The sequence below is a fragment of the Rousettus aegyptiacus genome, unplaced genomic scaffold, assembly GCF_014176215.1.
Source record: "Rousettus aegyptiacus isolate mRouAeg1 unplaced genomic scaffold, mRouAeg1.p scaffold_m13_p_10, whole genome shotgun sequence".
Taxonomy (NCBI): Eukaryota; Metazoa; Chordata; class Mammalia; order Chiroptera; family Pteropodidae; genus Rousettus; species Rousettus aegyptiacus.
Window position 1 is genome coordinate 54,633,230 of NW_023416285.1, and position 25,988 is coordinate 54,659,217.

Sequence of the window (25,988 nt, forward strand, 5' to 3'; positions counted from 1 at the left end):
GCATCTTTAAAAGAAACTTCTATCTGCTTTCATTTCATGCAGTTTAATTATTATATGTCTAGGTATAGATATCTTTTGTTAATCTTGTTTGTGATTAGTTCAGCTCTTTGTATCTGATATTTTGTATTTCGTCGGTTCTGAGAGTCTCAGATATTACTCCTTCATGTATTGCCTCTTCCTCCATTCTCTTCTCTTCTGTGGGACTTCTTAGCCTGGTAGATTTACCCTGCCTTTCATGTTTATCATCTTGTCTTTTATATTTTCCAGTTTTTGTCTTGTCATGCTTTATTCTGTATTTCTTCTGACCGATATTCTAGTTTACTTCTCCTCATCTGTTTCATATGTACTTACTATTACATCCATATATTTTTAAATTTTGGTTGTAGAAATAGTTTCTCTTTTTAAAAACTGCTAGATTACTTTTTATATTGCAGATATTTTCTAATATCTATTTAAATTATAAAGGCCATTTTATGGCCTTTCTCTGCCATTTTCAATTTCTGCAGTTTTTGTGCCCCCTTTTCTGTTATTTCTCCCAGCTGATTGTGTTGGTGGTCTTCTCTTATACCCTCCACCTTGGTCCAGACCTGGGCTTTGATTTTTATCTCCCTTATCCGTTCCTTTTCACTTTGTTAACAGTCAACCTCATTGCCTCACTATCTTCAGGAGTCCATTTTTTAAAATGTTCTATGTTAAGCACTGTATTTTTTTATGAAATGCAAGAATTTACTCAACATTGAGATGGTAACACATTGAAACTCTTTAGTCTCTTGTTATCTATATTCAGGTTAAATTGTAAGGTTCTTGGGAATAAGATTTAGATTAGATAAATGATGATGATGATGATGATGATAGATAGATAGATAGATAGATAGATAGATAGATAGATAGATAGATAGATAGATCTTTTGTAACCTTTGCACAATTAATGCTTGATAGCTCAGATTTTAAAGAAGTAGGTTGCAAACTTTATTGTGTGTGATAAAAAGGCAGATTTCTGGACAATCCTCAGAAATTAATAAGTGAGGGAGGCTTAGGATACTACTTAAGTTCAGACATTTCAAATAACTCATTAAATTAGTTTGCTAGGGCTGCCATAACAAATGCCACAGACAGGCTCAAACAATAGAAATTTATTTTCTCACATTTCTGGAAGCTAAAAGTGCAATCAAGGTGTCAGCGGAGTTAATTTTTTCTGAGGTCCCTCATTTGTAGGTAGTTGTCCTTTCCCTTTGTCTCACATGGTTTTTCCTCTGTGTCCTAATCTTATAAAGACACATCTTTATAAGATGATGGGAGCTAAGTAGACCTTAGGAATTCATTCTAATTCTTTCATTTTTTTTTTTAAGTGAGGAAACCAAAGAAGCCAAACATTCAAATGATTAGAACCAGAAGTAGAATATAAGCCATATCTTTGGATTCTTGGTTGATTGCACAGATGATTTCCAAATTGAATCAAGATTTAGAAGCTTTTCAAGAAAAAAATTTTTGAAAAAATACCCCAAGATTTTGATTCAGAAGATCCAGTGTGGGGATGAGGAATCGATACTTTTAAGAAATTCTGATTATAATCAGTTTCATGCTATGTTCTATTGTGAAATCAGTGCTTATATAGCCTTTTACCATCCTTACAGATTACTGTTTTTACAAAAGGAGATACAGGTTGGTTTTGAGCTAGCAAAAAAAACATTGGGGAAAACATGGAAACGAATAAAATTTATTTTCAATGTAAAATGTGGTATATTTCCATTGGAAAAAAAGGCTTCCAGTGCATTTCATGTCTCTGGTCTCTAGTTGGATAATCAGTGACTGGTAATTGATAAAATGGTCAAATAAGATTTCAACAAAATCTACTGAGGCATTTTTTTGGAATTGCTAGAATTTAGGAGAAATAGAGAATGATCTATGGAAACTATATATAGGGAAATATGCTTAATCGAAGCCTAGGAAAATAAAAATTCCATTTAGAAAGGACCGTGTTTTCAACTTACATCAATGCATAGAAAGTGTATATCTATGAGTTACCCTTACAGCCATATTCCATGGTATCCCACTATATTGGTTTTATTCTGATAAGATAATGAATTGTATGCTACAATGTTTAATCAGGATCAGAAAAATAGAGGTGATTTTCTTTAAAAGTAGCATCTTCCTTTTGAAAATTATAAATTACCAAATATGTGAAGGTAGTATTCTATTTTATATCATGCAATATGTAGATTTTTCTTCAGCCTTTCTCTTCTCCCTTCTGTCCTAGAAACTGTGGGTGGAAAAGCTTGGTTAAAAGTCCAATATTAAGGAACAGGACAGTTCTTGACTTTCAACGTGTAGTGATTTTTCTGCTTGTATTTGGAACATTGGAGGCATGTTTAAGAAGTGTTAATCAAACACTGAATATTTGGATGCTTTTTAATTTTTAATTTATCCTTGACTTATAACTTAATTCCTAACAAATTTTTCTCTAGGAAGCATTTTTTCTTCCTGGGTAGCTTAATATCAGTTACCTAACTTATCATATTTTAAAGCGGCCTTCAGTTTATACTGCTAATTTCTGAAGTTGGGAAAAATGAAGAAATACCTTTAACCATTCTGGTTCCATCGTTGCTCGTGTATTCTGGTGTCAGAGACAAAGCTGAATGCAGATCTTAGTTAATAAGGATCAAAGAAAATCTCATTTTCTTTTTGATAGTATTTTATTGGAAAAAACCTTAACTTTCTCCAAGTCTCAGATTTAAGTCCTTAGGTGCTTTACAAATGTCATTTCCCTGCTTAAGGCAACTTTAAAAAGGGGGCTCTAGCATTCCCACTGTGCCCAGTCAGCTTAACTCCTTAAACAATTGTAGGGTTCCCCAAAGTGTCCTTAAAACTTCAGCACTATTTGTCAAAATGAGTTTTGACCTTTTTGTAGCTTTTCTTAGTCCAGTTTCCACTCTCATTCACTCTTTAAGTTTACTCTTCCAAGATCTTTCTCCTTTTGAAAGAAAATAGGTTACAGAAGATAGTCTGATTATTTGAAGTCTCTCTCCATGTTTCCCTTTAATTCCGTCTGTTCATATGTCATCCCTAATCTTTATAGCTACAGAATCTGAAATGCTAGGAAGTTGAGTAATTTGTTACTGATCACAAAGCAAACAGCAAACTCTCATCTACCAGAGCGATAGTAATCTGGCTATCTGTTTCTAAAGGTATTGACATGTTGTATGAACAGCCCTTTGGTTATTTCTTTCTATTTTTTCTTTTTTCTCTTCTGGCCCTACTCTGAGGATGGGCCCTAGTCAAGGTGCCGTACTGTGGCAGTAGCAACATGAGCACTTAAAACTCTGAGAGAGAACTCATCCTTCAGTCAGTTTTCCCTGATTCAGGAAAATCTCCAGATTGAGCAAAATCCAAATCAAAACCAAGGAAGATTTTTCTGTAGATGATAAGTTCATTCTAAAACATTCTGAGCAATCCTTTTGTAGTTCATAAGCGTGATGATTGAGTGTTCATGCTATTGTGTGAGATGTGCCTCCCTCAAACCTTGTTACATTGGCACATTACCCATTTGACATAAAATAAAAAATAAAAAAATAAAACATACTGAAAGGCAAAGAAACTAGACTACAAACAATTTTGAAAAGAACATTGTTGGACTCAGACTTCCTGATTTCAAGAATTACTATAAGGACAGAGTTACTACAAGATAGTATGATACTGACAAAAGGGTAGGAGCATACATAAATGGAAACTGACCCACAAAAATATGGTCAGTTGATTTTTTACAAAGGTGCAAATGAGATTAAAGGTTGATCTTTTTTTAACAAATGAACAGTTGCCTACCTAAATGCCAATAAAATTAACCTTGACCCATCCCTTATACCATAAACAGAAATTGATCCCAAATGAGTTATACACCTAAATGTAAAATAGAACTATAATACTACTAGAAGAAAACAGGGAAAAAATCTCTGTTATCTTGAGTTAGGCAGAGTTCTCAGATACACCAATAATAGTCCACAGAAGCAAAAACTGACCATTTATTTGTACTTGATCAGTATTTAAAATTTCTGTTCTACAAAAGACGGTTGAAAGAATAAAAAAAAAATGCTAATCACATCTGATAAAGGACCTATATTTAGAATATGCATGATATTGTCAAAACCATAAGAAAGCAAGCCAATAAACATATGGGCAAAAAATTTAAACAGGTATTTTACCAAATTAAATATATTAATGGCAAATAGCACATGAAAAGATGCTCAATATCATCAATTATTAGAGAAGTGCATAGTAAAACCACAGACCACACCAGATTTTTTTAAATGACAATATCAAGTGCTGGTGAAAATGCAACTGGAACTCAGACATTGATGGCAGAAGTGCAAAAAAGGTAAGGACCATTTGTGCAAAAAAAAGTTGGGCAGTTTCTTAAAAAGTTAGACATATAATTACCACATGAACCAGTAATCTCATTCTTAGATAATTACCAAGTGAAACAAAGACTTAAGTTCACACAACAATCTGTATAAGAATATTTTTATAGCTTAACTGATAATTACCCAAAACTGGAGATATCCTTAATACATTTAAATTAGTGGCTGGATAAACAAAGTGGGACCTCCATACAGTGAATTCCTATTCAGCATTAAAAAAGAACAAGCTAGTAACACAACACTAATGACAATCTAGACATCATAATGAGTGAAAGAAATCTCAAAAGGTTTCATACTGATTCCATTTATATGGAAAATACAAAACTATAGGAATGAAAAACAGATCTGAGGTTGCCAGAGATTGTCAGAAGGGCTGACAACAAAGGAAGAACATTAGGGCATTTTTCAAGGTAATGAAACTTCTGTACCATTATTGTGGTGGTTATCAAAAATTATAGGACCGTACACCAAAAAGAATGAATTTTATTGTTTGTACATTAAATAATTTTTAAGTGAAATATAGCTGCTGTACAAATAGACATTTCACATTTGGAATTATTCAATTCACAGCTTCTGTACTGAAAGCTCCAAAAGGACAGGTCCTCAGATAACATCATTTAATAGCATTTTGTTATAACTGATGAGATGCTGTAGGAACTTAACTCTTGTTGATATCAATTAGCCTATGATAAAATTGGTTTCATTAGACATCATTTGCTTAAAGTCTCAGAACCTGTCAACAACATCAAAATGAGAACTTTCTGTCCTTTATTTCAACACTAAGAATTTCTAGCCCAAGGACATGGAGCTACCCTTCTCTCTTTAATTGCTCTGAGATCTCATGTGAGCCAGAGCTGACTTCCTCAAGGATTAGAAGCCACATGAAGAGAGTGGTTCAGCCAGCCCCAACTGACTATTAGCACCAGATGCGTGAATGAGGCCAGTAGGACCGTCCAGCCCCAGTCAAACCACCAACTGGTTACAGATATGTAAGTAACACCAGGTGAGACTAGCAGAACTGCCCACTGAATCCAATCCAAATGGCTGATGCACAGAGGGACTCATGAGCAAATAAAAGGTTTGTTGAATTAACCACTATGTTTTGGGGTGGTTTGTTAAAACAGCATTAGATAACTGATTCAACATCATCCATGGAGGAGTCAAATTATATTGGGCTCTCCCCACCCACCTAAATTTTCCTCTATTTTAGAGATGTTACAGGAAATCCTTTGGTCTCTGCAAGAAAAAATATATATATATATTAATAGCTCATTCCCAGAGGTTTCTATTAGATGATATTTTCCTGCATGAAGCCCAAGTAATGTATTATGTTGGCCATATATACAGTAATGTGTTCAACCCTTGTAGTTATGTTTTAAGAGAAATGTTCAGAAATTAGTGCACAGAGAACATCAAAGATGAGAGTGAGAGAGCTGGAGCAACCAATATTTCATAGGTAACAGAGAGACTAAATGGAGTCATTGTGGCTGTTTTTAAATATCTGATGGGCTTTTTTAAACCCTGTGTTGTTTCAAAGCCAGAAATGGGATTAATATGTAGATGTTGAAGGAAGTAATGTTTCAGACTCAATATTAAGGAAGAATTCTCTCATAAGAGCTGACCAAAAATGAACTGTGCTGCCTCAAAAATCATTGAGATGGCTATCATTAGGAATGTACAGACAAGCCGAATGGTTACATCTTAGAGATGTTTTCTGTACTGAGTGTGCAGGTGATTCCTATACAGAGTAAGACACTACTGGATAATTTTTTATTTCCTTCAAACTCTGAATTTTTAAAATTATTTGGCATCACAAGATTCATAGCCATGTTTTAAAACTTGGACTTTTTAAACTTGCTTCCTTTTAACTGAGATTTTCCAGATATGCCCTGATCCAAACAGTTGTTTTCTCTCATAATTTGTAGGGTTGGGAACTTATTTTGATAATTGAATCCAAACAAGCTGGAAATATTGTCTCTTTCCTGTTTACAGCTTGTGAAGTGACCATGCATCAGAGATTGTTTCAAAGTATGAAGATAAACAAGTCACATCCAGTCTGCCCTGCTCTGCCAAACAATTTCATGGTATGTGACTGTGCAGTTGCACAGGGGCCCGTGCTTGGTTGAATGATCTGCTATCACTGTTTTAAAATTCTTAATGATTTATGAAGAGGGGCCCCACAAATTCTGTAGTCAGTCTTGACTACTACAATCTTTATCTGTAGTTCCTCACCACCCACTCACTTCTTGTTATCTTGCACTTTTGACTTTTGCCTTTACTGTGGAATAGGATCTCTCAAGTCATCTACTGACTAATGGCCAATCCCCTTAATCCTCATCTATTTTAATCTACCTAGAGCATGTGACATTGTTGACAGACCATACCTTTACTTCCCTATTTGGTTTCTATGACTCTGTGTGAGTACAGTTTTCTTCTTAACCCCTGAACTTGTTTGATAAAGCCAAGTAGAATAAGGAAATGAAGTAAGAAGTCATAACACATGCTTCAGGTGTTTTCTATCTCCAGAAAGGGTTCATACTCTCTCCACCAGGATATATTATTACTCTCTTATTTTCACAGGGTTAGTGTCAAAATGATTTCCAAATGAATAAAGGCTGAACTACAGTCCTACTGGTTGGTCTTACAAATCATATATAGGGTTTTATGCTGTTGTTTTGTTTTGCTTTTCTTAATACAACAATGAAGTGAAGAACATACCCAGGGGTTAATCAGTTGAATATATAAATGGTCGTAAATTTCCTCCAGTCTCCTTCACAAAATAATCAATGACGCTAAAAAGGTTTGGGAGTGTTACCTGTATAGAGAGAAGAATGCTCAGTGTCACCCGTGTAAAGATAGAGGTAGAGATCAACTGAAATTTAATGGAGATTACTGACTTCTAGAAAATTTTATCAATACCTCACTTCAATGGCTTACTGAATGGTTTTACCTATCCATGCACTTTTTCCCTCCTTTATAACCATATTCATTCCTTGTTGAAAAATTATCCATTTCCTAATTTATATCTTTTGGTGGACAATAATCAGACACTCCACTTTTCCGTAATGATTGCATGAGAATATGACTCAAGTTAGGCTAGAAAATGCTCCCTTTCTGAAAATGATCTTGAGTAGAGGAGCAAAGAATAGCAGATTTCTAATCAGGGGTTTTTACTGTAACTAACTACTTTCTTGTTCCTAAAGGTTTTCTAGCCTTTCAGTCATGCCATGTGCTTCTTATGTTCTTAAATTTATTTTTGCTTAAGTTAGCTATAGTTGGTTTCTTCTGCTTGAAAATAATAGAGAAATAAGATTTTAATATTTCATTGCAATAGGATAATTTGCTTAGCTAGGAGTAACTGAAATACATTGCTACCCCAATATTTGTATACAAGTAAAATCAGGTTAAAACTGAATATCCCTGGTAACCTTGAAGAGGGGAAAAAAATCACAAAATGACAACCTGGTTGAAGGGTAGGGTTGGGGAGTGTGAAAGGTGAAATAATAATCCAGGCTGTTATAGCTTTCCTTACACTGGGGGATGTTTGTGCTAATGACAGATACATGAGCCACAGTTCTATTACAGAGGCATGTTCTTCTTCCCTGACCATTGCTTCCAGTCATTTGGTTATTTAGGTTACCCTTTGGCAATCTAGTGCCCTGCTCTTGGCAAAGGTTACTCACTACCAAACTCTAAAGGCTATGGTTGAAACATTAAAAATTCCACCATACTGACCCTTTCTCTATTGGATCAACACAGTTTTCCTGACCGGGCAGGAGAAGTAGGAGCTCAATTTAGAAAAGATCGTGTCAATATCTTCAAGACCCATAGGCTTCATTTAAGTGATATTACTTTCCCAGCCCAGTCTTCTAACTGCAGCCAAGGATCACAGGGCTGTCTTCCCTTTTTCCAGCATCCTGGATCATAGACCACATTACTACACTTTCATTGGTTGAGACCAGTGTAAATACCAGTTTTTCCACCTGTTTAACAGGCATTATTTCAAGGCAATGATAAAGATTAAATTAGATAGTGTATCTAAAGTACCAACCCTGTGCCTAACACAGTATTTAGTGGTTTTATCATCAGCCTCATGATAAGTTGGTTGGGATGGGGAGAGGTTGCGGACAAGGATGAAATCCTTTCTTCACTATTATGTTGCTATTAAGAGGGGGGATGTCTGAACTTCTGCATGGCTTATATAGAGAACTAAGCATTCACAGTTTTTTTTCCCCCCATTAGAAATAAGCACACTGAAATACTTACCTTGGAGGGTATAAAACCACAGCTTAACAAAGATATTTTTCTCTCCCTGAAATAACTATATTGATAAAGATTTACAGAAAAAGGAGAGGATAAAGAATTGTTAGCAGATTATCTTCTATTCTGCCTCCTCCACGGGTTCTTGCATCTCACTTCTCACCCTGGATACCTACACTATGTTCCCAGGCAAGGAGTCTGGAAACTATCTTTCTTTGTATTCTGTAAGGTAGGTTTGGAAGTAAACAAAAGAAAATTCATCAACAAGGAAACAGCTACTTACAGGTTTTTCCAGTTCAATAGTGTAGTTTTTTCCTACGCTTATCACTTTGTAGTGCTTGATTCTTGGCATGCTAAAATGAAAAAAGAAAAAAGAAAAAAAAGAGTTAATCTCCATTTGAGTATACTATCGGGTCAAATCAAACTACAGTGAGTATAAAATATCACCCATATAGTAAAACCTGTGTTTCAAGGACTGTGAGTTGGGGGCAAAAAAAGATTTTTGCATTTTTTTCTATTTAACTGGTTCTGTTTCTTTATAGAAGGTTATACACTATGTAGGGAACCTGGGTTGTTGAGTGGGTCAATGAGGGATAAAGAAATCAAGAACCGAAAAACCTTCAGGCAGGAATGTCTTTAAATGCTGGTAATTAACAAAGTAGACAGACAACATTATAAAACCCTAGGTGGGCATATACAAATCAAAAAGTAGAAAGAATTACCAGAAGCATATTACTTTCTATTGCACCTCATCACTCCAGTTAGAAAGCCCTCGGTGGTCGTTCTTCCTGCTGGCTTATACACCACCTGGGATATCTGCTAACTTCAGGGTTGACTTAGAGATATGGAAAATGCTCAGTGTTAGGTACTGTATGAACACTTAAGTGGGAATGTAAGTTCAGTAGATCGATCTTAATGTCTTCTTCTATAGTCACATAGCACGCTAAATTAATACCACCCTGAACTCATGGTATTTATTTAACTATTAACTGTTTAAGAACAAGAAGCACATTCTATTCGCCTTTGTATTCCAGCATCAGGCACACAATAAATGTTTATGAAACTGAATTTTAAAACTTTAGGAGTCTATCTCATAGTGCTAGTTGCTAGAACTAATTTATACTGAGAGCATAAGTCAGTGCCCCTGCCAGTTAGTTCTGAAAAGCATGTTTGCCTTGCATTCTCTTGATTTATATGGCAATAGGGCCAGGACCAAGACTTTTTCTAAAGTTGAAAAGTTAACAGTATTTACTACACTGCCATTTGCTTGAAAATACAAACTAATTTAACACCTCTCCCATTTACAGAAGCTGGTTAAAGCAAAATTGTCTATCAGGTTAAATTTGTCTACATGGCCTCCCACCTTCTTTTTCATTGCTCTTCTCTTCATTTCCAGGTCACATTTCTCTAGGACTGAACTACACTTTCATTCAAGGGACTCTCTCCTCATCTACCAAATCTTATAGACAAATCTTCCCTTAATTACATATAATGTTGGAAAACAGCAGCTAGTAATGTTATTCCAATGGCTTATTCTAGAGCTTACTTTCAACATATGGATAAACAATGACCTCTCTCACCTCGCCTAAAAAAAAAAAAAAAAACAAAAAAAAGGAATAGAAAGTATTTCTTAATGCTAAACTTGCAGGAATAACTTACAGACTGGTGATGGAAATGCATTTTTGGACAGAGGGGATCTTATAAGTACCCTCTTTGGGGGGGTTGGCTATGGCTTTATCTTATCCCTCAATGAAAAGACCTTTAATAATTATTGTTATTTCTGAAAACTCTCACCTATTCCAACTAGAATTCCTATATTCTTGTGAAATAACTGGTTATTATTCCTTGAAAGACTGATAGAAAGCTTGAAGGGCATGGCCTTTTTAATCAGAAAGATCTAGGTTCATATTCTGGTTCTGTATTGTAGGTTCTCTGTGCCTTTATCTCTTCATTTATAAAATGGAAATGGTAATGCCTTTCCTCCCAAGACTGTTGTGAATTATGTTTGAAAAGTCCTTAGCACAGTGTCTGACACATTTAGACACTCAGTAAATTTTAACTATGTTTTACTACTTTAAAATGTATTGTTTTAACTTAGTAGTTTCTGTCTCAGCTTCTTTATCTGTAAAACATGAAAAATGCTATCTCAGTTTTTATTGTTCCTGAAAGAAATATTTTCCAAGCACTCAATACAGCACCACATATAGTGCACTATGAGTGGGGACAATCATTGTTGTTGTTAGTAGACATCATATCATCAATATCAATATTATCATTCATGGCAAAGCTGTGGGAGGAAGAGTAGCAAAGGTTAACATGATCTCTTGGAACTTCTGACTAATAGGACCAATTTCTGAACAGAAAGTAAGGTAGAAAAAAAATTCCATTGAAGTCACAGGCTTTGACTCTCATTTTGGACCTTTGTTTTTCTTTCATGTTTTTGTTTGTTTTTCCAAAGGAATAATGAGGGGGGAGGGAGTAAGATTGATAAAATTTGCTATGTTGAGGTTTCCTGATTTTGACCTCAAAGAAGAAGAAACTTGTCTTTTAAAAAGAATGTGTGGTCTTAAATGTGGTATAAATACTTGTTCTTAGGTTTTGACCCCAATTTTTGCAAAGGAATGAACTTGAGGTGAATATTTTCTACTGTTTCCTTGGCTACTGGCTTTCTAAAGTGTTTGCACTGCTAACTTGTCACATAGTCAACAATTTTAAGAAAACCAAAGGATAAAGTTTGTTGTAAGAATAGCTCTGTCTTATGAATTCACATACCACTGGGCTGGGTAAAGGCGGATGATACTTAACATCAAGAGAGGGGTCACCTGATTGTTTGGCATTGAATGACTTTTTCCTCTTGCTGGGAACTATAATCTTTCCTCTCACAGCTGATTTATTAACAGATGGAGATAATTTTACTTTCATGCTATTTTGTAAACTAGCTTGTCCTTTCAGCTAGTGTTTTACCAGACACAGTGCTCTAAATGTGAACGACTGAACATTTCTCCCACAACCTGTAAGAGAATGAATTGGTTTTGGGGTGACACAGGTGCTGCCTAGATTTCTGCCAAGTCTCTACATTAAGCTCTGCAGGCTAACAAGCTAAATTTCCACTACTCTCTATAACTGCTGTCCTTTAAAATTAAGTGATCTGTTAAATAGAAGATATTAAATCCAGGTATTCTAAAGGACTTGTCTTGAGGCCTTAGAGAACACGTGTAACCATACTTAACATTATAGTTATATCTGGCTTTTTATAAGGAAAATTTGTACAATAACAGCTAAAAATCTGTAGACCAGTTTCATGTTATAAACTATGCCCCAGATCTATATAAACTATATTAGCTTATAATGACTACAGTTTTAGAATGCTTGAGCTTGATCTTTCTGCCTTGCCTTTTGCCTTCTCCATAAAAGCTTGGAGGCCGGGGGATGATTTGTTTTGTAAAATGTTATTTTTGTGACCATCTGCTGTGCAAAAGTATGAGCTTCTATATGAATTCAAATTGGCAATGAGTATACCAAAATTAGAATTGCATAACTTTGAAATGAACTCCTTTGCCAGACTCTTTCTTTTGAATTTAAATACAAAACAAATATAACCAAAAACTATGACATTTAACTCATCATAAGTATAGAAACTGCTTGTGTTTAGTCAAAACCCACATCTACAGCAGAGAACACTGTTATTTATCATAGCTTGCTTATACAGAAAATACAATGCCAAAGCTGAGCTCATTTAAACTCCCTTAGAAATCTAGCTGCTATTGTGCAGGAAATACAGTCTTTAAAGAGCCATTAGGTCTCAGGGTTTTGTTTCAAGCAGAATTGTAACATAGGGTTCATATGCAAATAAATCAAACACTCAATCCAACCAAGAAAAAAATAACGTGTAATAAAAAAAAATAATCATTCTCTTGTGTGATCTAGTTTACCTTTCGAGCAGCTAGATGGTTTCTTTTTAAAAAATCGGCAAGATAAATTTTAATTCAGTTTTATATATTCATGTTTTTTAAGTAGAATGGTAAACAGTTAAAGACATTCTATATTTATATGATAATAAATTCCTTAAATTTTGAAAAAGGATAATCTCCTTGCTCAAGATACGCTAAGCAGAAAAATCCACTTTTCTCCCAGGAGTTCTATGTTCACTGATATTTAATGGCCATCATAATTTTTATTTATGTTGGATTTGTTTCAAGACAGTAAATTAAATTATAAACCAAATAAATTATAACTGAATAATCTATGTTATTCTACCACGTTAGTTGAAAATCATTAACTCCAAATGTTAGCCTATAATAAACAAAAAATAATGAAACCAAAAGGTTAATTTGACATAGATATTCATTGTGAAAACACACATACACACAGATTCTCTTACTTCACACACAAAACCAGGATCTGAGTTACCATCCAACATTCTCGCCATCTATTCAGTGTACATGGCTAGTGTATAAAGACATTTATACAGAATAATTGGCAAGTGAATCAAACTAATTAGAACCAAAGCTTATACTAGCAATGCAGCCATTATACCATAATTTTAATTTTTCCCGTAAGTGATTTTTTTACTGTCTTGTTCATTATCAATATCTTCAAATTTAATCTATTTAGAATTATTGACATTTATGGTGGATTGGTAGATAGATTCACTGATAGATGTTATCATTAAAAATTTAATAAAATATTATCCTCAGAAAAAATAGATTCAAGAATCAATTTCTATTTATTCTTTTATAGAAAAAATAATCACTTATTGGATATTTTCATATGTTAACTATGCCAGAGCCCCTATTGAAATGCAAGTTTTCATAGACTCTGAGAGCTGAAGTGAATCTTAAAAGATCCAACCACCCTAGTTACACAGAAAAATCAACTTTTGCATGTAAATGTTACTGACTATACCAAACAAAAACCATTTTACCAGAAAGACATTATTAATTTGACAAGAGGTTCTTAAATGGTCCTTTTTATAGATACATCAGATTATGTCATTTCTTTACTCATCACAGTCCAGTGGCCCCCATGTTATTTCGAGTAAAACCCTTGTCCAAGAACAACATATAGGGTTAAGAGCAGGTGTCCCCAACCCCCGAGGCCACGCATGGATACTGGTCTGTGGCCTGTTAGGAAGTGGGCCACACAGCAGGAAGTGAGCAGCAGGTGAGCCAGCGAAGCTTCATCTGTATTTGCAGCTGCTCCCTAGCGCTAGGATCACCGCCTCAGCTCCACCTCCGATCATCTGGCATTAGATTCTCATAGGAGCACTGATCCGTGGTGCCAAAAGGTTGGGGATTGCTGGTTAGAGGGATCAGTCCTGATGCTCACCTCTGGAATCTCATCTTACAACTTTCTCTTAGCTCACTCTTGCAGTCACAGGGTCCTCTCTTTGTTTCTTGAACAAACCAAGCTTTCCCCTGTCTCTGGGCATATGCCCTTGTGCCTGGAATGTTCTTGTCCCAGGTATTGGCATTGTTCGTTCCCTCACTTCTTTCAGGTTTCTGCTTAAATATCTGTTAATAAAGTAGGCCTTCCCTGAGCACTCTATATTAAAACAACCACAGCAACCTCCCACCAAAAAAAAGTTCTCTCTTTATTACCTCTGAAAGTTCCTATCTCTCTCATCTTTCTTTATTTTACTTCCATAGAACTTATTATCATATATATGACATTTTTCATTATGTATTTATTTATAGTCTGTGTCTCCTTATAAGTATGTAAATGTCCTTAAACCAGGGATGTTGTTTTGTGCACTGCTGTATCCTTAGCACCTAGAACCATAATAGTTGCCCAGTAAATATTTGTTAGAATAAATGAATGAACAATAGAACTATATCCAGGACCAAAGTAATTTGTTCATTCTTCTTCCCTACTTCAGGTATTAGCCTTGGCTCAGTCTTTCCTATTGCTTGTATAACATTTCTTCCCTGTTCTTGTATTTATACTGTTAGTCCCAATAAAACACATAGCAGGTGCTGATACAAACTTGTATGACTTTGCTTTATGAAGCGATATCATGCTTTTAACAATCTCATAATGTTCTTTAATTAAACGTACTCTATCTCCTGCCGGATGGTGATGGAGAAGTTTCTGCTGTCACTACCAGGCCTCAGGATCATATTTCCCAAGGAAGGATTCTTCTCAAGCATCTCAGTTGCTTCTTTCCGGGACACTGTATAAAAACATCTACAGAGGTAAGATAAAAAAAAAATTTTTCTTAACTGATGGAGCTCATTACTTGAAAAAATACTGCTAAAATTACCTCAAGAACTGCAGTTATTAAATTTCTTAAAATTCCTAGCTTTATTATTATAATTACAATGATAAAGTTATAACTACTATTATAAGCCTGCACCACTAAGAGTATGCTTATGCTGAAGGCCCTCCTGCCCCCGCCTCTCCAAAGCCTCTTTCTTTAACCAAAGAGGGCCTGAAAAGTTATCTATTTATCAGTATATAGTCACCATGAACATTTAAAAATCTAAGACAAGAATTAATAGTGTATATCCAGTCTCAGTTTATAATAGGCTCTTAGACAAATAATATTTGTTGGTGGTTTCTTTTCAAGGATGCGAAACATCTCTATACATGCTTCTCTTGTAACTTTTCTCTTTTAAATAACTCATATTTAAGAGTATGCCTGAATTCAATCCTTTTGGTATAATATGACTTTCTTATAATATGACTTTCTTAAGAAAGCACTGTTCTCAGTTTTATAGTAAATATTGTAATCAGTGAAATATATAATCACAGAAATATGTAGCAGGATATGTAATACACCAAAATATTAACAGCAAATATCTCTGAGTTGTGGGACAAGGAATGATTTTAGTCTTCTTTTAATTTATCCATAATAAACATATGTTACTGGTTTTATTGAGCAAAAAAGAAGCTGTCTATGACGCTTAACCTATCAGTTCATCAGTAGTCACTGGTTTCAGCTAAGAGTTATGGTTGGCAGTTTTCAGTGATTATAGAACAGATAGAATATGTATCAGAACCTGATGTCACAGATGGTACCAGGACAAGTTTCACTGATGAGAACTTTACCAAGATTCTAAGAGGAAAGGGTTCACAGTTTTAGTCACACTTTTTAACAATATGAGTAAAAACAGATGTAAGATGTTACTGAATTCAGTATGTTGTATGCATTTTCATTTTTCCAACACCTTACACACTTTTCACAAGGCTTTCCTCAAACTACAAACTCAATAACTACTCATTGATGGACTGAACAACAAGATGGAGCATTTAGTTATTTTTAATTCTTTGGTATAATTTTTTGATAGAAAATCAGTCAATCAGAGAGTTGCATGGTGAAAAAATATCGTTTCCTTCCTTCCTCATAGCAGTTTTTATTTGGGTTTGAGCTTTGGAAAGAATATGTTTGGTGTAAAGGTGTGGGTGGAAGGGGATTTCCTGTGTGGTAAGAAGGTTGGTTCAATTTTGCATTTTGTATTTTGTTGATCATGACATCGAAGAGGAAATGTGGCATCTCAGAGATATGCTGCTTATTCACAAGAGAGCTTATAGCCTCTGTCTTAGCGAAGTCAATGGCTAACTCTCCTTGATCATTAGAAATTAATATTAATAATATAATAAATAAAGTGGAATTCATGGTGCACTTACGCTGGCATAGGGTTTAGTACATCCACATAATCTTCGATTGGTTCCGTTTCTTTTTCCAGAGATGTACTTGGTAGCCGCTCTGTCTCAATCCTCCGTTTCTTTTCTCTCTCTAAGACTTCATGCAGTCTAATTACTTGCCCAGGAAGGAGTGACACATGTTGGGGAACCGACAGCTAAAACCAATTAAAATAGTAGGCAAAATAGTAATTAATTTTAGCAAAGATGAGCCTGTTCTGGTCCTAAGGAACTCTGGTTACCTAACAGAGATAGACAGGTAGAATCATGAGTAGAGGATCTTGGTGTCGGGTAGGTGTCGTAGAATAGCCTCCGAACCAAACTACAGCCTGCACAGGGTGCCCAATCTTCTTTCAAGAAATATTTCTTTTGGTCTGGCCTCAAAGCAAAGTACACCCATCTTATACTACTGGCTAATTTAAGTAACAACAGACTTCTCATTTTTTTCATTCTGAGTTTACTAGTTCACTTCCGGGGAAGTCTCAGAGCACCTGCAAGGTGCCAAGTTCTTCCTCAGGTAACCTAGACTTAGCTCCACCAACCATATGGTAACATGGTGTTGAGATGGCACTATTTATTAAATGGCTGAGAATCAGCAATCAGAGGTTTATATTTTGGTGTGTTTGTGTGTATGTTTTAAAGTTTTATTCACACATTAGGATTATGATACTGCTCTAGTTACTACTTTTTTTTAAAACCTTTTCTAGAGATATGTTTTGGATTGAGTAATCAATATCCTCCTAATCTATACTTATACCCCTGATTTAGACCTCATTATGACCAGCTATGTCCTCTCGGAAAGTGTAAACTGAACAATAGAATTTTTTTTTTTTATGTCATACTACCTGGTCTGTATTTTGAGGCAGCTATGTCTGATTAACATCTCAATCTCCAGAGTTGGGTGCATGCTTTTCACAGGGTATATAAGAAAATCCACTGAAGTATGGGAAGAAAACACTAGAACTTCATTTTCTATTTACTTATTATCTAATTAATTTATATTATTGTTTATATTTTAAAACACATATGTGTACATGTATATTAAATTTGAAATAAAAAATTACTACTAAGGACACAAAATCAAAAAGAATAGAGACTATTCTTCTGGATAATTAAGCTAACTAATAATCAGTAAGGCCGTTTTCTTAGATACCAATCCAGAAAAAAAAATAATAATAAAATGAGGAAAAAATATTTATTAATTGCCTACTATGTCCTAAGTATTGTGTTATTGCAAATAACGCTACAAGATAGGTAATATCCCTGCTTTACAAAGGAAAAAAAAGGCTCAAAAAGATTAAATAACTAGTCCAGGGTCACATAGCTAGTTAGTTGTGAAACCAAGACTGAAACTCCATTTTATTTCATTCAAAAGCAATGTTCCAGCTCTTTCAACTACAGTCTATGTTTCTAAAACTTCTACTAAATTTCTCCTAACGGTGACATGTTGTAAATGCACACAGAGAGCGGTCTGGGATCCTTGTGCAAAAACTTTTATGGAAGCACAAAATTTAAGGCAACTTGTCTTCTCTTGGAAATTCACGTACATTTTTTTTTATATTCTATGACATGCCAACCTATATTTTAATTTTAAAATAGTGTTTTTTTATCCTTTCCTCAAGGAAAAAACTGAAAACAAAATTTGGGGGCCCGAACATCAGGTATAATTAGTGTACCAGAAAGATGCACCCTAAGGTTTTTCCAGCAGTTTTAGTGTACTCCTTGACAACGGCTCCAATACCATTGGGACATTTGTGTAATGCCATGGCACGCAATGCTGCCTTTCCACAACAGAGGAAGAGAACACAATTCCCCTAAGAGTTTCTCCCTTTCTCCAAGTCAGCATGTCTTTCACGTCTTTAACTGGCCCACTTTTTAAGCCACCTCTGACTGATCCACGTGGTAGTTGAACCTTCAACTTTTACATGTTTTTGGCTGAGATAACCAGAATCCATCATTCAGTAAGGTGCAGTGCTTATTTCAGTGAATGCAAAGACTACTTATGAACTAGTTTTGGTAGATAGAGTCTGACTCTCCATCTAACTGACTCTAATAAATATAGAAAGTTTTTTATCCTCTCAAAGTGTTAGAGAACCTGGTGCTATTTTAGGGGCTAATTATCAAAATACCTCATGTTTCTAAGACAGTTGCTACAGTGGCTTCATTTTAAATAATAGTAGTTATCTTGTTATAACAGTTAACCATAAGCAGTAGATCTTATTATTGATTTCTGATAAGATGCCACAGAGTTGAATAGATAAGCATTTCTTTGTCTTAAGACTCACTAAACAATCATTTAAAAGGGAGTTTTAATTTGATGATCCCTCCCTGTTATATTATTTGTTATTCATAAAATCCATCTCCATTTTATAAATGTATATTGAATATGTAAGAATGAAATTGGAAGTATTTTAGGGGATGCTATGTAAGTTACAAAGTAGATCTCCCTGACCTCTTGTTATTTGCTAGTTAGCTAGCACATTGCCCTGTTTATTTTCTTTATAACAATTATCACAATTTTAAATTACTTTAAATTGTTTACTTATTTATTTTATTTTCCCTCTCCAACCACCTGATAAAAATATAAATTTCATAAGTAAGTATGAAGGTTTGTGTCTCTTTTTCAATTGCTATATCTTCAACCCCTTTCGCTCTGCATTGTTCATAGTAAGTTTTCAGTAAATATTTGTTGAATGAATGAATCAATCAAAAGTAATGTCCTTCCTACCTCTGTTACCGTAAGAATGAAGCCTCTCCATTCTTCCCCACTTTCTGTGTTCTCTGTCTAAAGATGAAGGAAAAAAACAAAGACATGAAAAGACATGAATGACGGTGAACATTAATATTTTTATTAACTTCAAATAACTTCAGAATTTTATATGATTATTTTATAATACTCAAAATATGTAAGCCATCAAAAACCAGCAAGATGGACAAAATGTATATTCTTCTACTGAAGCACATTGTTTCAAAAAGTCAATAGTAATTTTTTAAACCATTTAGAATCAGTTGAAAGGAAGAAACAATTCATTTTTCTTTTTGCTCAGAACCATTAATGTATTTGTTGTGAAATATTTTAATACTGTTGTCTTTTGTCAGAAGACAGAAATATATAACTTTAATCTGCTTACTAAACAAGTAAAATCATACAAATTTACTTAACTAAAAAAACTCAAATGTTAGCACACTTATTTCTGCAGTATGTCAACTCATGTTCCCTCCATTGGTATTTAACATTGACTGGCTTTAAGTTTGGGACAATCAGGTAGAACCAACATAGTCAATCCTTAGAAACTTTCAATTCTTAGCTCTAAAAACTACTAAAACTGCTAACATTTGTTAAATGCTTATAAGTGGCACCTACTATTTAAGCACTTCACATGTATTAACTGATTTAATTTTCATGGCAACTCTGCAAATGGTAATATTATTTTTATATTATACAGATTTATTTATTTAACAAATATTTATTGATTGCCTTTTAGTGCTAGACACTATTCTAGGTACTGGTTTACACTGGAGAACAAAACAAAAATACTTATTCTCATGGAGTTTAGGGTCTAGCGAGAAATAAATAAAAAACATAATGGTAAATTTTATAGTGTCAGAAGGAAATAAATGGGAAAATAAAATGTAGAGCAAGATAAGAGATTGAGAATGCCATTAGGAGTTAGTGGAGGGGGAAAGGGTTAAAATTTTAATGAAGTAGTTCACGTAGGTCTCAGTAAGAGGGTTATATCTGACAAGACTTACATTCAGGCAAAGAAACCAAAGCACGGAAATGTTAAGTAACTTGCCTACAATGACACAGCTAACGAATAAAACAGCCAGAATTTAACTGAGGCATCTGACTCCAGTCTTGTGTTCTTAACCACCACACCAAATCATCAGATGGCCTGCTTATACATAGATTCTGGGGCCCAGGTGTATGGGATGGGGCCTGAATTTCTAAGTACAAATGATTCCTAATACACTAAAGCTTCATGAGCAGTGTTTTCAAGGTCAGCTCCAACTATATCTTACTCGATTGCAAATTACTCTCTTTGTTATTACTGTAGTTGTTGGTTGATTTTAATTGGCTCACTTTAAATTCTGGGCATTAACATGGTGAGTTTAATAAACAGATACCTGCGTGTGTCGAGTTTAATGCAATTAATAACATTTTGCAAGTTGTATATCTCTAAAAAGTCTTCAGATTTTTCAAATTGTCTCAATAATGTTCAGTAGAGCTTTGGGGTTTGTTTTGTTTTTTGGTTCTTTTTTTTTCCTTTCTGACTCAGGATCCAATCCAGATCACATATTGCATTTAGTTGTCATGACTCCATATTCTCCATAACTGGAACAAGCATCCAGTCTTTGGCTTTTTTTACACTGCTTTTTTAAGAGTATAGGCCAATTGCCTGGCAGAATGTCTCTCAATTTGTGAAATATGGGTTTCTCTAATTCAGTGGTTTCAAACATGTATCAAGTTGACATGTCTCAAAATCATCTGGGAACTTGGTCAATGCCAAATTCTTGAATACCAATTCAAACACAGCTTTTAAAAACACCAGGTGGGATCTCTGACTTTGTCAGAGGGCAGAAGTACATGGTTTCAATGTGCTTGTATACTAAACAAGTGAAAACGTCCTTTTATATCCCTCTTTAGAAAGCCATAGTTCTTGCCAAAAAGTAAGAAATATTAACAAAGTATAGAACTTGACACTTCTGTAATTCCTCTTTACCTCACCCACTGGGCTGTGAAAAGAGGTGAATGCTATTTATAACTACAACCTGTTTCAGATGAATTGCCTGTCCTCACCTTTAGTTGCACTTCTTCTTTTGGCAAAACAATGGTGAATTTTGCACAATTCATTTCAGTCGAATTCTCCATAAGGCATGTGAGGTCTATTATGTCTAACTTGTCAACATACTGCAAAGATAAAAGGAAATCCCATCACATTATTTCATGGGTAATATACATCAGTTTTAGTAAGAAGGAAAGTAAGTAATATCTTACTTTCACCTGATTTGTACTTTGCATGATATCCTGGTTTTCAGCATGTCATCCCTTCTCAACCCAGAGGGCATTTGGAAGTATATTATGTGGTGGTGTGCTACAGCTGGCTCAAACAGGTTGGCAAAAAAATGATTTGTTAAATTTTCAGGAATTTGCTAGCCAGTTGTTAAACACAGCTATTACTAAAAGTTAAATTATATAAACACGTAAGTAAATAATATATTAAAAAAACAAAGATAAAATTCTAAATTCATAATTTTCTAATTATATTACTGCATAGTATTATGGTTTTAAGGCTTTTTGCATCTTTGTTTCTGTGTGGTGCAAATACTATATAATGGTATATACATAATGGTACTATACAACATTGTACCTTTCTTCCCACCTCCATTTTTAGTGAGTTCACATTGATAGGGTGAAAACTGTCTTGGCAGGAGTATTTCCATGGAAAATGGCAAACTTTACAAATTAGAGCTTGATTTATTGTTTTGCTAATTGTTCCAGAGGCCAAAAATTTTTTTATGTAAAGTCAAAATGGTAAATGTTTTAGGCTTTGTGGACCACATATAGTCTCCACTGCAAATTCTTCTTCTTTTTATTTATTTATTTTTATTTTACACTTCATAAGCGCAAACAGATTCCTAGTTCTTAAACTATGCAAAATCGGGACACAGTCTAGATTTGGCTCAAGGGCAATAGTTTGCTGGCTTAAGAAAATGAAGGAGAAAATGTTAACAATGCAGATGAAACTTGAAAGTTTGTTGTGTCTGAAGCTTTTTCATTTTGAACAGAACAAAAAATTGACAAAATATTCTTCTATAATTCAAAAACTGTTATCTTATTCAGCAAAGAAATTGCTCATGTCATTAACAGCTAGGTGAAGTTGTCACATACATAGTTGTTGTTTTACTTTCCTCTTATTCATTAATGTAAACAAAAACATTAGCCAACACTCATGTCCAATATCATATTTAATGACAATAAATTTATTAGGGAAACTACAGATGGAAAAACAACTCCTTTAGTCATATGATTAAATTACAATCATAGTTGGCTATGGATACATGTTCAGAAAAATCAATAACAGCATTCTATGATAATCCATTGTTTATATGAAAATTATAATAAAAAGTACTGTGTATTTTATTTTTAACTATGTGCTACACATTCATGTAAATATAATAAATTTATATACATATATTCATATATACATTTTTTCCATAAAGCTATTATTCAACATTTACCACATATAACTGGTTATGAAGGTCCTATTAAGAAATTTCTTTGTTATCTCAGTACAATAAAAATATTTTTTTGAGTAATTAGTCTATATATACCAGTCTGTATACAACTGGATAGACTTGCTCTCTAGTATTAGAAAGATTAAGACCATCTCTAGTAAAAGCATAGTAGGATTTTATGACATAATCTTTTGCTAAACTAACCTCATTCTTGACTACTTTTTACCTCCTCTTTTTTACTTCTCTGTCATGCCCAGTAAATCTTATTTAACTGTGCTCTTGTAGGTTTCCTTATTTTATTTTTCTGAATAAAGTAAAACATAAAAATAATAAATAAAATTTTTCCCAGAGCTATTCCCATATTGACAAGGTTGAGGGTAAGTTTGGGTTGATCTACGTATTTTCTATGAATGAAGAGCGATTAAATGTGGAAGGAGAGGTATAAGGGTAGGAGGACAGAATTAGATTAGAATCATTTTCTGTTGGATTGTCTAGATCAAGCTCAGTGAATTTTGCCGAGACAAAGGAGGAAGCAATGGAGGAAGAAGTGGCCCAGTTAGATAGAGGGCCTGTAAACTGTACTATTGATTAGAAAAAAGGAAGTTATATCTTTTTGCTTTTAATTATAGAGTTGAAAGAGCCTTGAAGTTCACCTGTCTAATCCAGCTGCCATCTGATGCTTGAATTTTCTTTAGGCTAACCCTCCATGCAGTCATCCAGCCTGTTTGAACATCTTAAATGGCATGAAATTCAAGCCTCCTATGAAGCTTTGCCTAATAGCAAGTTTATTCTTGTATTAAGCAACAGTTTTTCTCCAGGCAATTTCCATCCATTGATCCTAGTCCCTTTTCTCTGAAATAACACTAAACAAATTCAGTGACTCTTTCACATGACTTCCTGACAACCTTTCAAATATTTAAAGGCAGTTTTAAATTCTTCCCTACTATAGGCTAAATGTCTACAGTTCTCACCTGCTCTGTCCCTGTACTTTCTTCTGAGACAATCACCCAAAATATTTATTTCCCCAAAAGTCTGCATCTTCTTTTAACGAAATTGGTAGATGGGCCATTCTGTAGCATTTCATTATAACAGTCTCTTCCTGGCATAGCAGTTAAGAATGCTGGCTCGGAAACAAGACCTGCATTGTAACCCGTTCATTAGCTCTCTGATCTTGTACAATTTCTTAATCTTTAAATTTGACTGTTCTCATCTAAAAGTGGGGATTAAAATAGTACCCACTCTGCAGAGTTGTTGTGAAAGTTAAATGAGATAATGTATGTAAAATGCATGAATATTTTCTATGTGCCTTACCTTTACTATCTCATTTAATCCTTTTGATAACCTTATGGGATGCGCGACTGTTTTCATCCTAATTTTAGAGATTTGAAACTCAGTGTGCTGGAGATCTTTCATTTGCATCTCTAGATTTAGTTTTATCCCTTCACCACCCAACACTATGCACCAGGGTATGGACCAAATGGACAACACTGTGGGCACCCTTACCCTCTGATTTCCTATGGGTTGGACTGCTGGTGATCAGAAGAGTTAGAAGTATAAAGTCAGGTATTTATTACCATATGCAGTTGCTTCCTCAATCAAAAATCATTCTCCTCTCAAAGCAGTCATCTTTACACAACTCTCCCCACTATTCTTTCACTCTTTCCTTTACTCAGATATGGTAATAGGGCACTATTACTAGCCTCAGTTTCTGTACTATCCTTTGTGGTTTTCCTACATCCTGCCCACTGCTTTGAGTGTTGCATCTTTATTAAACTCTCTTTAAATGGCCCAATTTGAGATATTATCTGTTTTCTACCAATTCTCTGTCCGATACCCTGAGACACAGAGATTAGGTTGGTAGCCCAAGATTCCAAGCTAGCACAGCGAACAGTGGGAGCGCAAAATAAAAACCCAGGTAGTCATAAAAACCCAGGTAGTCTACTTGAAGTCTACTTCAATCATTAAGCCGTACTGCCTCTTGCCATGTAGTAAGTGAGCAATAACCATTAACTCTCTCACTTATAATGTATCACATGAGGTTTAGACCAGGGGCTTTAATTTTTTCTTGGCATTAGTAGGAAGTTGGAAGGCACAACAGAGGAATTACTTTTATTAAAATTAATTATGGTATTTGAAAACACTTTTATATAAATCTTGTCTATTCAGAACTCTGATGAAAGATGACCACTTTGTTTATTTTTTAAAATGGCTTTTGGTTAGTTTACCACTAATGGTTCTGAGATGCTTGCAGACAAAATACACTACATGGGCTTTTTTCCCATTTCTTTCATTTGATCTAGACATATAATAATGATGTTCTAAGGAGTGTGGGCTGCTACATCCATAGGCCAAAATATGTTTATTTGAACAAGTTACTGGATCATAAAATCTCTCTAAAAGTATAACATTCCAAGGTAGGCAAACATTTACTACTAAAATACTACATTTTATTTGTGGAAAAAATAAAATCCACAATCACTTTTCAATTTTTTCGTGTGTGGAAAAATTAAAATACAAGACAATTATCTGAAATTAATACAAATAAATAAATCTCAGAATCTCTTTATTGTTATTCTCATGCTTGAGCTCTTAGAAGTCCTGTTTGGTGGGGTGTGTTTTAGTCTTTCTTAAAAAATTAAATTGTGACATATTGTATGTTATAAGGCTTTAGGGAATCCTTTAGTTCCTATCAGATTATAACTGCATGTGACAGCAAGATAAAAAGTGGGGGAAAGTAAGGCTATCACTTGGTGTTAGGTAATTTGTATCCAGATGTATAGCTAAAGATTTTATTATCAGGATAAGTTAGAAAAATGCAAAGTTAAAAATATGAGTTAATACCTTCTTCTGAGTTGCCCAGAACATTTTTTTATGGATTTTATCATTGATAACCTTCACAGATATAAGTGTTCTTATTTGAATTGGTTTTACTAGAACATCTTTACTCTTGGAAGACAAAAAATCCCAAATGAATAATGAAGTATATGACAAATGTATATTAGAAAAAAATGAATAAGCTGAACATGTTTACTTACTATTGTACTCTTTTTGTCGTTATAAAAGAAAAGTGTAGTTCCTCTCAACTCTGTCCAATAGTACTTATACTCCTGTAGGAAAGAAATCATATGCATCAGTGTATATTCGGCTATTTTCCTATTGGTAGTCTCCTTTGTAACTTCCTGAATTGCTGTGTGATGTAAGAGTCTTTATACTGAGATTAATTGCTTAGTTTTTATGGCTTAATTTTATACTTCATTCTTGATTAAATCCTTTACAAATTTATTTTAGTAAAAGGTGTGAGGTAAGGATGTAATCTGATTTGTTTTTAAATAGATTGTTTTCCAAAATGTTCCTCATTGATTGAAGACATTTAATTTTTATGCAGTTTCAATGAAAGCTTGCACCCATAAGAGGGGCCATTTAAGGGGCCAG

The 25,988-nt window shown here is 34.3% G+C and overlaps 1 protein-coding gene and 1 non-coding gene across 4 annotated transcripts in view; one reads left to right on the forward strand and one right to left on the reverse strand.

Annotated features, from left to right (window-relative positions):
* Nucleotides 1-1,396: 1,396 nt before the first annotated feature.
* The window catches only part of STAP1 (signal transducing adaptor family member 1), a 30,129-nt gene continuing 5,537 nt past the window's right edge, over nt 1,397-25,988 (reverse strand). The window contains exons 2-9 of one of the 3 annotated variants that reach the window (XM_016164403.2): nt 25,592-25,663; nt 21,118-21,228; nt 19,045-19,101; nt 16,302-16,474; nt 14,730-14,858; nt 8,956-9,025; nt 7,131-7,227; nt 1,397-5,648 (exon numbers count right to left, since the gene is read on the reverse strand). In XM_016164403.2, coding sequence (XP_016019889.1) covers nt 7,138-7,227; nt 8,956-9,025; nt 14,730-14,858; nt 16,302-16,474; nt 19,045-19,101; nt 21,118-21,228; nt 25,592-25,663 — 702 coding nt within the window. In that variant the 3' untranslated portion in view covers nt 1,397-5,648; nt 7,131-7,137. The remainder of the gene's footprint in view (nt 5,649-7,130; nt 7,228-8,955; nt 9,026-14,729; nt 14,859-16,301; nt 16,475-19,044; nt 19,102-21,117; nt 21,229-25,591; nt 25,664-25,988) is intronic. The other 2 variants (XM_016164404.2, XM_016164405.2) reach the window with 2 other exon arrangements.
* On the forward strand, nt 3,450-3,550 carry LOC118608838. Its single transcript, XR_004953212.1, has one exon. It is a non-coding gene; the product is annotated as a small nucleolar RNA U13 (small nucleolar RNA).